The sequence below is a fragment of the Heterodontus francisci genome, chromosome 14 (assembly GCF_036365525.1).
Source record: "Heterodontus francisci isolate sHetFra1 chromosome 14, sHetFra1.hap1, whole genome shotgun sequence".
NCBI lineage: Eukaryota > Metazoa > Chordata > Chondrichthyes > Heterodontiformes > Heterodontidae > Heterodontus > Heterodontus francisci.
This window is the reverse complement of record NC_090384.1, coordinates 105365952-105378301: the sequence shown is the minus strand read 5'-3', so window position 1 is coordinate 105378301 and position 12350 is coordinate 105365952. Positions and strand designations below refer to the sequence as shown.

Below are 12350 nucleotides of genomic sequence, written 5' to 3'. Positions count from 1 at the left end.
TAATTGAAAACTGTACTTTCTTACAGTTGCCTCTGTATTAAAGCCATTTATTATTAGCCTGACTTGTGATTATAGATAATTTCAGTAGACTAAGTAGTTTGGACAATACAAAGAAATACTTTTGAAACTGAGTCATCATCCTGCTGAATTTCTACTTCACAGCCAATGAAGTTTTTGAAGTTTAGTCACTGGCATAATGTAGGAAACGTGAAACCCAATTTGTGCACAGCAAGCTCCCATAAACAGTAGTGTGCTAACGACCAGATAATCTGCTTTTAGCGATGTTGTTTGAAGGATAAATATTGGCCAGGGCACCAGGAAGAACTCGCCTTCTAAATAGTGCCATGGGCTCTTTTACATCAGCCTGAAAGGGCAGAGGGAGCCTCGGTTTAATGTCTCATCCAAATGATGGCACCTCTGACAGTGCAGCACTCCCTCAGTACTGCACTGGGAGGGGTCAATTTAGTAGAGCCGACCGGGGCTCTGATGCCAGGCTGGAAACATGAGGGGAAGCCTCATCTCAGCCCTTCGGAGCCCCCCCTCCCCCAATGCAATTAACTGCCCAGCACCAGGGTCCCTGCCCCTTTAAGGATGAGGAATATGCCTCCAAGAGCTACCGACTAATTAGAGGGCTGGCACCTCAGTAGTATCGGCAGTGCTATCAGGAGCGGTGGCCACTGCCGGAACTACACCAGGCCTGGGACTAGGCCCAGTGCTGGAACCCCAGACCCCAAGTAAGTGTGGTGGTGTCACCAGGGCCAGTCCAGTAGGGGAAGGGTGGGCATTGAGGGCAGGCAGGAAAAGGGGGTGGGTTGTTAGAGTAGGGGTTTCCCTTTGCTGTAGGGGACCTTCCGTGGGCGACAGATTGCCCATGGAGGCGGGGCCCCAACCCCACAGGGTGGCTACCTTGTTTTACTGGGCAACTTCCCAGTGTGGTGGAAGCCTCCCTGCCGTTGGTCTAATTCCAGTGGAGATGGAATGTGGCTATTAATTGGCCACGTTAGGGCCTCAGTTGGCCTCTGGGTGAGAAGGCCGTCTTCGGCCTTTCCTGCCCCGACTTTATTGCAGGACAAAGGGAAAGTGATAGGACCCCTGCCTCCCATTGCAATTCGATAGGCCCCCTCCTCCCTGCCTCCAAGCCCTGTCTCCCAAAGGCTCATTAAATTCCACCCAGTCTCAGCCTGGATTATGTGCTCAACTCTCAAGTGGGGCTTTAAACCACGACATTCTGACTCAGAGGCGAGAAAGAATGATCCTCTGAGCCACAGCTTAAATTTTAGGAGCAATTTATAGCATGTTAAGATTAAAGGGATTGTTATGCCTTGTCTGTTACTAGTTTAATGTTAGTCTCAAAGCCTCTTATTGGCTTTAAATGCCCATGTGATGCAGTTTGGTTGGTGATGGGAATTTGCATGTACTGTATTCTTTTGGGGAGTTGCCTGGTGTAAATAAGAATAAGGCAACAGGAAACAACACTTCAAAGATGGGGATTGTGAGGAAAATTTCAGTTCCGTCTTTAGGTGAATTTGTCCAGGGAGGGGAAAAACAAGAGTGAGACTTCCTGCTCCTGATTGCTACAAAGATACTCCTGCTGGAGAGCCTTGGTGTGTGTGGATATTGGGGGTGAGGATAGTCACAATGCATCCCAACGTCAAACAACCCATCCTCTCTCACTGCCAGGACTCACACCCGAGAAAAATAGCCCCTTGTAGCTGATACCAGAAGGCAGCTAATGTCCATTCACCCTTAGCCCAAAGTGATTCAGTGATTTCTGCATTACAGAGGAGGGAAACTGTGAGGAGATGAGTAACTCACCTACTGTCTCCCCAAAGCCTGTCCACCATCTGCAAGGCACAAGTCAGGAATGTGATGGAATATTCTCCACTAGCCTGGATGGGTGCAGCTCCAACAACACTCAAGAAGCTCAACACCATCCAGGACAAAGCAGCCCGCTTGATTAGCACCCCAAACATTCACTCCCTCCACCACTGACGCACAGTGGCAGCAGTGTGTACCATCTACAAGATGCACTGCAGCAACGCACCAAGGCTCCTTAGACAGCACCTTCCAAACCCGCGACCTCTACCACCTGGAAGGACAAGGGCAGCAGATGCATGTGTGTGACTTCCCCTCCAAGTCACACACCATCCTGACTTGGAACTATATCACCGTTCTTTCACTGTCTCTGGGTCAAAATCCTGCAACTCCCTTCCTAACAGCACTGCTGGTGTACCGACACCCCAAGGACTGCAGCTTCTCAAGTGGAATGAGGGATGGGCAACAAATGCTGTCCTAGTCAGCAACGCCCATATCCCGTGAATGAATATATAACAAAACACAAACATAGAGAGTGTTACGACCGAGGCAGGAGGAGTGCACTGTTTATTCTAGTTCCACTTCTTAATGAGTCACAACATATATTTAAATTTTCCCACTTACCAATACAGTCAATCATAGACTCTATTTTTCCCAGAATAAACCAGGTTTCTTTAATAAACAACAAATTTATCAGTTTGTTCTCAAACAAATCTTAACCAGTAATGAAGTAAAGCATAAACGCACAGATCGAAATATAAAAGCTCCTTTATTTTACCTTAACCCCTCTCTCTCTCTCTCACACGCACACACACGTATACACACGTTAACCGGATAAATAAAAGGGATGTTGGTCTACAGCTCTGTTGCAACAAAAAGACAAGAAAAACAGTTAGGCTGAACACTTGCTCATTCTTGAAGAAAAAAGAGAAGATTTGGAAAGATGTCCTTTGTTTTGGTTTGGTGTCCCAAATGCGTATAGACGGCTGTCACTGGGATCTTCCTAGAACAGTTCTTTCCAGGCGACGTTGAAGATCAGTCTTGGTAAGCTTTCCAAAAAATGCAGCAACGGGGGTTTCAATTCCCACACATTTAATATGCAGGATTTCTTCAAATACAGGAGGAATGAGGAGACTGACACACTGGATTTCTTTCAAAGGGAGAGAGTGAAATGAGCTGGGTTTCCTTGGCAGGCAAAAAGCAACTGTCTTCCAAGCAGTTTACACTTCAACTCACTGTCGAAAACAAAACCAAAACAATGTCACAAGAATCAAGCCTCCTGACCCCTATAAATCTTGACCTGTCACTTCTCTGTAAACATCTTCTCCAAGTCAAAACAACAAGCTCCCTGCTAGTATTTCATCTGAAAACAGGTGCCTTTCAGCAAGGGCTTGTGTTCAAGCCAAGCCCAGGAACCTCTTTTAAAAAAACACAAAGTTCAGCATCTCTTCAAGCTTTTAGATGAATCAATGTTCATAATTCAACTTGCTTGCTCTAGCCATTGTCCCAAAGGCATCTCTCCCCATTAGAGAGACAGTTCATGATGTATAGCTTGAGGGTCATCATTTCTCAAGTATGGGGCAAGGCAAGCCCCCATAAACTACCCCAGCCAGTACGGGGATTGAACCTACACTGTTGACATCTTTCTGTATCATAGACTAGCCGTCTAGCCAACTGAGCTAACCAAGCCCCATATAATTCAACTCTAAGTCCTTAAAAACATATTTTACAAAAAATAGAAGCACTCTCACAACATGAGAGAAAGCAAAATAATTTTCTTCACTGTTGTGCCTTAAGCTGCCTTGAGAGGGCAGTAGCACCTTGCATGGCAGAATTGAAATAATCTTTGATTGTTACTTATTCAATTGATTATTTAATTAATGCACCATCTTTCTCTGGTTACAAATATGTATAAACTATAATTTTATCGATTAATATTTCAGTGAATAGCTCGTAAAATAGGAATGACTGCTTTGGTTTTTATCAGTCACTGCACTTTGAAGCCATTGACTGCATGTGAAGAGTTGCTGAGAAATGTGATAATATTAGGGGTTGTCAACCTTCCAGGATTTAAAGATTAATCTCCTGGACATGGCTACGAGCAAAAATCGGGAGAAACATCACTGGCGCAATAATGTATTTGTGTGTTTTTAAAAATTTTCTTTGAACATTTTTATCAGGTATAAAATATTGGCGATGTGGGGGGGAAAGAGTTGTTTTGAGAATATGTCAAGAATCAGCCAATCAGGTAGTGAAGAGGTTTGTTCACCCTTCAATTGGCTGGGAGGTGGGGGTCCGCAAGGGTGGATGAGTTGGGTGACCAGTGTTGGGAGTGCGGGGGCAGGGTGGTTGGAAGCAGGTGGTCATGTGATGACATCTCCAGAAATAGGTCTGACCAGAGTTGACTACCCCTAGATAAGGTGCTTTATAAATTTTTGATTCTTCAATCATTTTCCAAAACAAAATGATAACTTGAACCTTAGATTGCTGTGAGTTAAATTCTTGATCACTGTCCTTTCTGTTAAAGAACTCCCTATGCTATTGCGAAAGAGGTTTGAACCAGTGGCAAGAGAAACTGCCTTGAATCAAGCAAACTCCACTGAGAACACGGATCTTGTTGCTCAGGTATGAACAGTCAGTCGTTACCTGCTGGCATTAAAACAGAAAGTGCTGGAAATACTCAGCAGGTCTGGCAGCATCTGTGGAGACAGAAGCAGAGTTAACGTTTCAGGTCTGTGACCTTTCATCAGAACTGGTATTTTGGTATTTTGCTTTTATTTTAGTGTTACTTGTTGACACTTGTTTTTTGAGATTGGTTCATGATGACTTGGGAACCTGGTTATAAGAAAGAAAGAACTTGCATTTCTGTAGCACCTTTCATGACCTCAGGATGTCCCAGAGTGCTTCACAGCCAATGAATTACCTTTGAAATGGAGCTACAGCTGTTATGTTGGAAGCGCAGCAGCCAATTTGTGCACAGCAAGCTCCCACAAACAGCAATATGATAAATGACCAGATCATCTGTTGGTTTAGGGATAAATATTGGCCGGGAGAAAGAAAGAACTCCCCTTTAAAATAGTGCCATAGGATCTTTTATGTCCACCTGAGAGGGCAGATGGAGCCTCAGATAGAAACATAGAAAATTGGAGTAGGCCATTCGGCCCTTAGAGCCTGCTCCACCATTCATTATGATCATGGCTGATCATCCAACTCAGTAACCTGTTCCCGCTTTCCCCCCATATCCTTTGATCCCTTTAGACCCAAGAGCTATATCTAACTCCTTCTTGAAAACATACAATGTTTTGGCCTCAACTGCTTTCTGTGGTAACGAATTCCACAGGTTCACTACTCTCTGGGTGAAGAAATTTCTCCTCCTCTCAGTCCTGAAAGGTTTACCCCGTATCCTTAGATTATGACCCCTGGTTCTGGACTCCCCCACCATCGGGAACATCCTTCTTGCATCTACCCTGTCAAGTCCTGTTAGAATTTTATAGGTTTCTATGAGATCCCCCCTCACTCTTCCGAACTCCAGCGAATACAATCCTAACTGACTCAATCTCTCCTCATACATCAGTCCTGCCATCCCAGGAATCAGTCTGGTAAACCTTCGCTGCACTCCCTCGATAGCAAGAACATCCTTCCTCAGATAAGGAGACCAAAACTGCACACAATATTCCAGGTGTGGCCTCACCAAGGCCCTGTATAATTTCAGCAAGATATCCCTGCTCCTGTACTCGAATCCTCTCGCTATGAAGGCCAACATACCATTTGCCTTTTTTACCGCCTGTTGCACCTGCATGCTTACCAGAAGACAGCAGCTGCAACATTGCAGCACTCCCTCAGCACTGCACAAAGTGTGTCAGCCTCAATTTCATGTTTAAGTCCCTGGAGTGGAATCTGAACCCACAACCTTCAGAGGCAACAGTGCTACCACTGAGCCAAGGCTGACAGTGGGAATGAGCGCTGTGGACAGTCTGACTGGTCCCAGGACATGAAGCACAGTTGTCAGCAAATTCTCTCTTGTGCGAGTCAATGCATTCAGGAGAGAAAAGAGAGGAGATTGCGAAATATAAAAAAAACACCATTACTGAACGGCACGAAAATGTAAATATTAATATTTACGATCACAGTGACATTCTGCTGATCTGTGAAACTGAGATATTGGATACGAGGTGCTCTTATCTGTCTCCAGTGCTGCTCCTGGATGTGAATGCAAACAGATTGAGGCATTGTTAACAGACAAAGCCAGCATAATCTCTTAATTAGCACAGAATGTTCTTTTGTCTCATGGTCCTTGGAAACACGACATGAATTGGTTCACCTTCTGCCGATTATGGAGGCTCAGCAGATTTATACATTCATCGTTAGGCCACAGAATAGGAATTTCTGAAACAATTTGCTGCTACATTTCTCAATCGTCGTGTGAAAGGTACTGAAGGAATGACGGACGGTTCAGCTATTGGGATTGTTCTCAATCCAAGATCTCTCTCTTGCTTTATGTTCTTTTTTTATTATTTGTTTTGATCAGCTGGCTGTCTGATGGGGTCTGGGAATCTGTCACCATGACATAATTGGATGGGGGAAGAGTTCACAATTACTTGGATTTGCCTGTTTAGACCACTTGCTCACAGGAACCATGAAAGAGATGCCCTAAAAGAGACAGAGGCCAGGTTAGCAAAAGCTGCACGCCACCACCTAGTGAGCAACGCCACAGGAAATCTGTTAGCTTCAATGAAAATTCCAGAGTCAACTCAGTAAATCAGTGTCCACAGCTGGTTTCTGGGAAGAAAAGGAAGATCAATTTTAACGTAACCCATCCATTGGGGCAACTGCCAGATCGGGAGCAAGACTGTTATTACTCTGCATTGAAGTTAACCGAGGGTGTGAGTGTGGGTGGGTGAGTGAGGGTTTGGGAGTCAGTCAGTGAGTAGGGGTGAGGGCGTTGGAGTGAGGGTGTTTGGGGGGTACACGGGTGTGTGTGTTTGCTACTAACTGGGTGTCCTCGCACTTGAATCACTAAAAGTTAGCATGCATAATTAGGAAGGCAAACGGAATGTTGGCATTTATTGCAAGGGGGATGGAGTATAAAAGTTAGAAGTCTTGCTATATCTGTACAGGGCGTTGGTGAGACAAATTTGGTCTCCTTATTTAAGGAGGGATATACTTAAGGAGGCAGTTCAGAGAAGGTTCACTAGGCTGAGTCCTGGGATGAAGGGGTTGTTTTTTGAGGAAAGGTTGAGCAAGTTGGGCCTATACTTAATGGAGTTTAGAAGAATGAGAGGTGATCTTATTGAAACATATAAGATTCTGAGGGGGCTCGACAAGGTAGATGCTGAGAGGATGTTTTGCCTCATGGAGAGCAGTGGAGGCTGGATCATTGAATATATTCAAAGCTGAGTTGGACAGATTTTTGATCTACAAGGGAGTCAAGGGTTACGGGGGTGCCAGGAAAGTGGAGTTAAGGCCACAATCAGATCAACCATGATCTTATTGAATGGCAGAGCAGGCTCAAGGGGCCGAATGGCCTAATCCTGCTGCTATTTCATATGTTCTTAACCAGTAACTGGCACCTTGTTTAAGTGGTTTAGACAGTGAGTTCCAACAGGTTACATGACCCAGGAAAGGTTTGGGGAGGGGAGGAGAGGGGAAAACATCACAGCTCAGCCCAGTACTTTTCACACTGAATTACCACCCACACCTATATTTCAGCACCAGTCAATGGACAGCAATCAGGAGCAGGAGTCCCAAGCATTATTTTCCACGCAGGGGGCACTGGGCAAAGTTAATGCTCTAATCTGCCAAGCTCGCTAACCCCACACAGACTCTGGTGATCTTTAACAATTTACCAGCTGCACCTTTGAGGGAGGCCTGCTCTTTACTCAGTACTGGAAAATATTTCTGCGGGGCTATGGGGAGAGGGCAGGGATGTGGAACTAATTGGACAGCACTTTCAAAGCTGCCATATGCATGATGGGCCGAACACCCTCCTTCTGTGTTGTACGCATTGAGAGAGGGTTCAAGAATCATAGAGAGGATGATGGAATTATACAGTATGTTTTTCCTGAATCTGCAATAATTGCAAATAAGAATTTCTTACACTTTCTTGTAAGTTCATCAATCCTCAGGTGGCAGGGCTCAAATATTTAAACTCTCTCCACCATGCTCCCCTTGAATATAACATCCCACAGGCTGAGCTGAAACATTGAATCCATGTCGTTTTATGCAGTTCCCCATCCCATATTGCAAGTATGTTTGTGTGAACATGATTGGTTCATTATGCACAATGACCCGTAAAATGGGGGTAGAGTTATTCCACTAACCAGCACAGGAATGTTCTTTCAGTGTTGCTCCACTCTGACCTTCAGCTTCATTTAAACTGCAGTCAGTTTGCAAACACCACTCAGAGGTGACGAGGCCATAAATAAACAGGAGCCAATGGAACATTAGAATTGAACAGTAAACTGAAATTTACTATGTTTCTTCTTGCATTCAGTGCACCATAACAAGGTGTGAACTAATGTAAAAACAGCCATTACTGTCCGATTATTCATTCCTGGGATGTGGGCGTCGCTGGCTAGGCCAGCATTTATTGCCCATCCCTAATTGCCCTTGAGAAGGTGGTGGTGAGCTGCCTTCTTGAACCACTGCAGTCCATGTGGGGTAGGTACATCCACAGTGCTGTTAGGAAGGGAGTTCCAGGATTTTGACCCAGCGACAGTGAAGGAATGGCGATATAGTTCCAAGTCAGGATGGTGTGTGGCTTGGAGGGGAACTTGCAGGTGGTGGTGTTCCCATGCATCTGCTGCCCTTGTTTGAAAGGTGCTGTCATAAGGAGCCTTGATGAGTTGCTGCAGTGCAACTTGAATATGCCTATTGCACAGATGATGTGATCCAACTTCACATATGTGAGTTCTTTGCCTCATCCACGCTGCTATGGGGCACAAAGTCAGGCATTGCCTCGCAGGCTAGAGGAAGCATCAATAGCTGTTTTCTTGTGCATCTCCTGGAAACTGGTTAAACACAAGAGGCATTGAAAGGAACCTGGGAGGAGGTTTTTAACCTGTTCTCTCCTGCAAGGAATCTGCAGAAATAGTTTGGGGAGAATACAGTAAACTGGAGGGAAGAATGGAGTTAACTGGAGGGAGAATAGAGTTAATTAGAGGGAAGAATGGAGTTAATCAGAGGAAGGAATGGAGTTAATCAGAGCAGGAAAAGCTAGTTCTGTTATGTACTGACTTTATTTATTCATTTTTTTCCTCACAGGTTCCCTCTGTCCACAGCCCGTCTCATTTGACAAGGGGGTACTCTTTACCCAACAGATCGTCATGGCAACAAAGAGGTGTCAAGATTTCAGAGCTTTCTGTCAGAGTTTCTCAACCTCATCTATCCAGCAACACAGGAGCCTCATTAGCAAACAGACAGCTCCATGAGCCTCAGTCATCCCACTCAACCAGGGCAGCCCACAAATTGTCCATTTGGTGTAACGGTGGCTCAGAGAAAGAAACCGAGGAACCATTGTCTGGTTCATACTATAGAGCCAACCGGATTACAACGGATGAGGACACAGTCATCCCAGAAACTTCCATCTCATCAGGTCAACGAGCTGAACGTGCTTCTCATTCAAAGCTTCCTTCGCCAGATTCTGTGGGAATGGGACACTCAATTCTGCAAAAGCTACGGCCCATGGATAGACAATCACACAGTTCAGTGAAGAGATTGATTCACTCTCACGCACGACCATCACAGTCACTGGATTGGAACTCTTCAGTTACAAGTAACGCAACCACGGGGAAGCAGCAAGAGACTGAGGAGGACACTGTCGGCGAGATCCATCTTACAAAGCATGACATGAGGAAACCAAGTGAGCCCAAGACTAAATCGCCAGGCTCTTCAGTTTTTACTCAACCAATCATTTCAACAGACTCAGACCTGTACATTCCACCAGGGGCTCCCATTGTGGAAGGTAATACTTCAGGTAATGACTCTCCCAAATCACCACTAAGTTTCTTAGTGAATGCGTTTAAAAAGTCCTTCTTTGATAACAAAAGCTCAGTGTTGTCAGACAGTGTGGAACGAACTCAGGAAAAGAAACCAAAATTGAGATGGGCCAGGCCCTTCACAAATAGCTCCTTCCATGGTTTATCTGCCAGTATGTTCCACAGTTCCGCACAAGGAACCCCAGATGATAATGAACAACGGAGTACCATTGTGAAACGCTCTCCTCTTCCAAATCAGCACAGGGACATATCTTCAGTGCCTCGCTACAGACCAGCCCCAGGAGTTTTTTACAACTCCTCACTGTTTAGCACCACGACTGAAGATTCCAGCAAGATCAGCGATAATGAAAACCAGCATCTTAACACAATGGAGATTGAGAAAGACCACGACACAGGTTCTAGGGAGAATATCGCATTAAAGGAAAGCGATTCTGCTCAGACAAAGCCTGAGCTCAACTTCCACATCCGGAGGAACAATGCATTATTTTCTTCACTGCGATTAGGGAGCCAAAAAACTGAAAGTAATGAGAAGCCTGTCTTAACTGTGGATGACGCCATGGTGACTGGATCGAATAATGATATTTGGAGACTCATGGCTAGTTTCAAGAAGAGCTTTGGGGACAAAGAGACGAAGGAGTCTCCACCTAGTTCATACACTTCCTCGGGTTCTTCCAAACTCCAGAATGCTAAAGAACTCAACTTACACCCAGGTACCCATGCATTGCGTCCTCTTTTGTGAAAATAATAAAATTGGACCTAAGAAAGATAAATCAAAGTATTTTCTAAAGGGAAAAAAGCTAAGAACTGTGGAACAGCAGAGAGTTTTGGGGGTTCAAATCCAGAAAACAATAAAACCTAGTGGACAGGGACAAAAAATAATTAAAATTGCTATTGGAATGGAATGCTAATAGGATTTACCTCAAGGGAATTAGAGAGGTGTGGAAGTGATGCTACAGTATATAGAGCTGTGGTTAGACCCCTTCTGGAGTAACTGCTTTCAGTTGTGGCCTGTGTTCCTATGTTCCAACGTACCTCAGGAAGGATATATTAACCTTGGAGGGGTGCAGCACAGATTCACCAGAATAATACTGGGGATAAAAAGGGTTAAATTATGAGGACAGGTTGCATAGACCAGGCTTGTATTCCCTTAATTATTGAAGATTAAAGGGTGATACAGAATCATAGAATCTTATAACAAAGGAGGAGGCTATTTGGCCCATCATGTCTGTGACAGCTCTTTGGAAGAGCAATTCAATTCGTCCCACTCCCCTGCTTTTCTCCAAAGCCCTGAAAATTTTTCCTTTTCAAGTAATTTATCCAAATCCCTTTTGAAAGTTACTATTGACAGGCGTAGAACAGATCTAGCAGCTCAAAACTGGGCATCCATGAGGTGCTGTGGGCCATCAGCAGAATTCAACCACTATCTGTAACCTCATGACCCAGCATATCCCCCACTCTACCATTCCCATCAAGCCAGGGGATCAGCCCTGGTTCAATGAAGTGTGCAGGAGGGCACGCCAGGCTTACCTAAAAATGAGGTGCCAACCTGGTGAAGCTACAGCACAGGGCTACTTACATGCCAAACAGTGGAACAGCATGTGGTAGACAGAGCTAAGCGATCCCACAACCAACGGATCAGATCAAAGCTCTGCAAACCTGCCATACCCAGTTGTGAATGGTGGTGGACAATTAATCAACTAACTGGAGGAGGAGTTGTTTAAAACATCCCCATCCTCAATGATGGCAGAGCCCAGAATGTCAATACAAAAGACTAGGCTGAAACATTTGCATCCATTTGCAGCCAGAAGTGCCGAGTGGATGATCCATCTCAGCCTCCTCCTGAAGTCCCCAGTATCACAGATGCCAGTCTTCAGCCAATTTGACTCACTCCATGTAAGATCAAGAAACAACTGAAGGCACTGGATACCTCAATGGCTATGGGCCCTGACAATATTCCAGCAATAGTACTGAAGACTTGTGCTCCAGAACTAGCCACACCCCTAGCCAAGCTGTTCCAGTATAGCTACAACACTGGCATCTACCCAGCAATGTGGAAAATTGTCCAGGTATGTCCTGTCCATAAAATACAGGACAAATCCAAGCCGGCCAATTACCGCCCCATCAGTCCACTCTCGATCATCAGCAAAGTGATGGAAGCTGTCATTGACTGTGCTATCAAGCGGCACTTGCTCAGCAATAACCTGCTCAGTGACGTTCAGTTTCAGTTCTGCGGGTGCCATCCAGTTCCTGACCTCATTACAGCCTTGGTCCAAACATGGACAAAAGAGCTGAACTCCAGAGGTGAGGTGAGAGTGACTGCCCTTGATATGTGGCAGCATTTGACCGAGTATGGCATCAAGGAGCCCTAGCAAAACTGGAGTCAATGGGAATCAGGGGGAAAACTCTCCACCACTTGGAGTCATAACTGGTGCAAAGGAAGTGGTGTTAAAGGCCAATCATCTGAGCTCCAGGACATCACTGCTGGAGTTCCTCAGGGCAGTGTCCTGGGCCCAACCATCTTCAGCTGCTTCATAATGA

At 45.2% G+C, this 12350-nt stretch overlaps 1 protein-coding gene across 8 annotated transcripts in view; it reads left to right on the top strand.

Annotated features, from left to right (window-relative positions):
- Positions 1-12350, top strand: part of LOC137377198 (F-actin-monooxygenase mical2-like) — a 324020-nt gene that overhangs the window by 281927 nt on the left and 29743 nt on the right. For all 8 annotated transcript variants that reach the window (XM_068046689.1, XM_068046680.1, XM_068046684.1 and 5 more), the window contains 2 exons: positions 4343-4440; positions 9079-10522. In XM_068046689.1, coding sequence (XP_067902790.1) covers positions 4343-4440; positions 9079-10522 — 1542 coding nt within the window. The remainder of the gene's footprint in view (positions 1-4342; positions 4441-9078; positions 10523-12350) is intronic.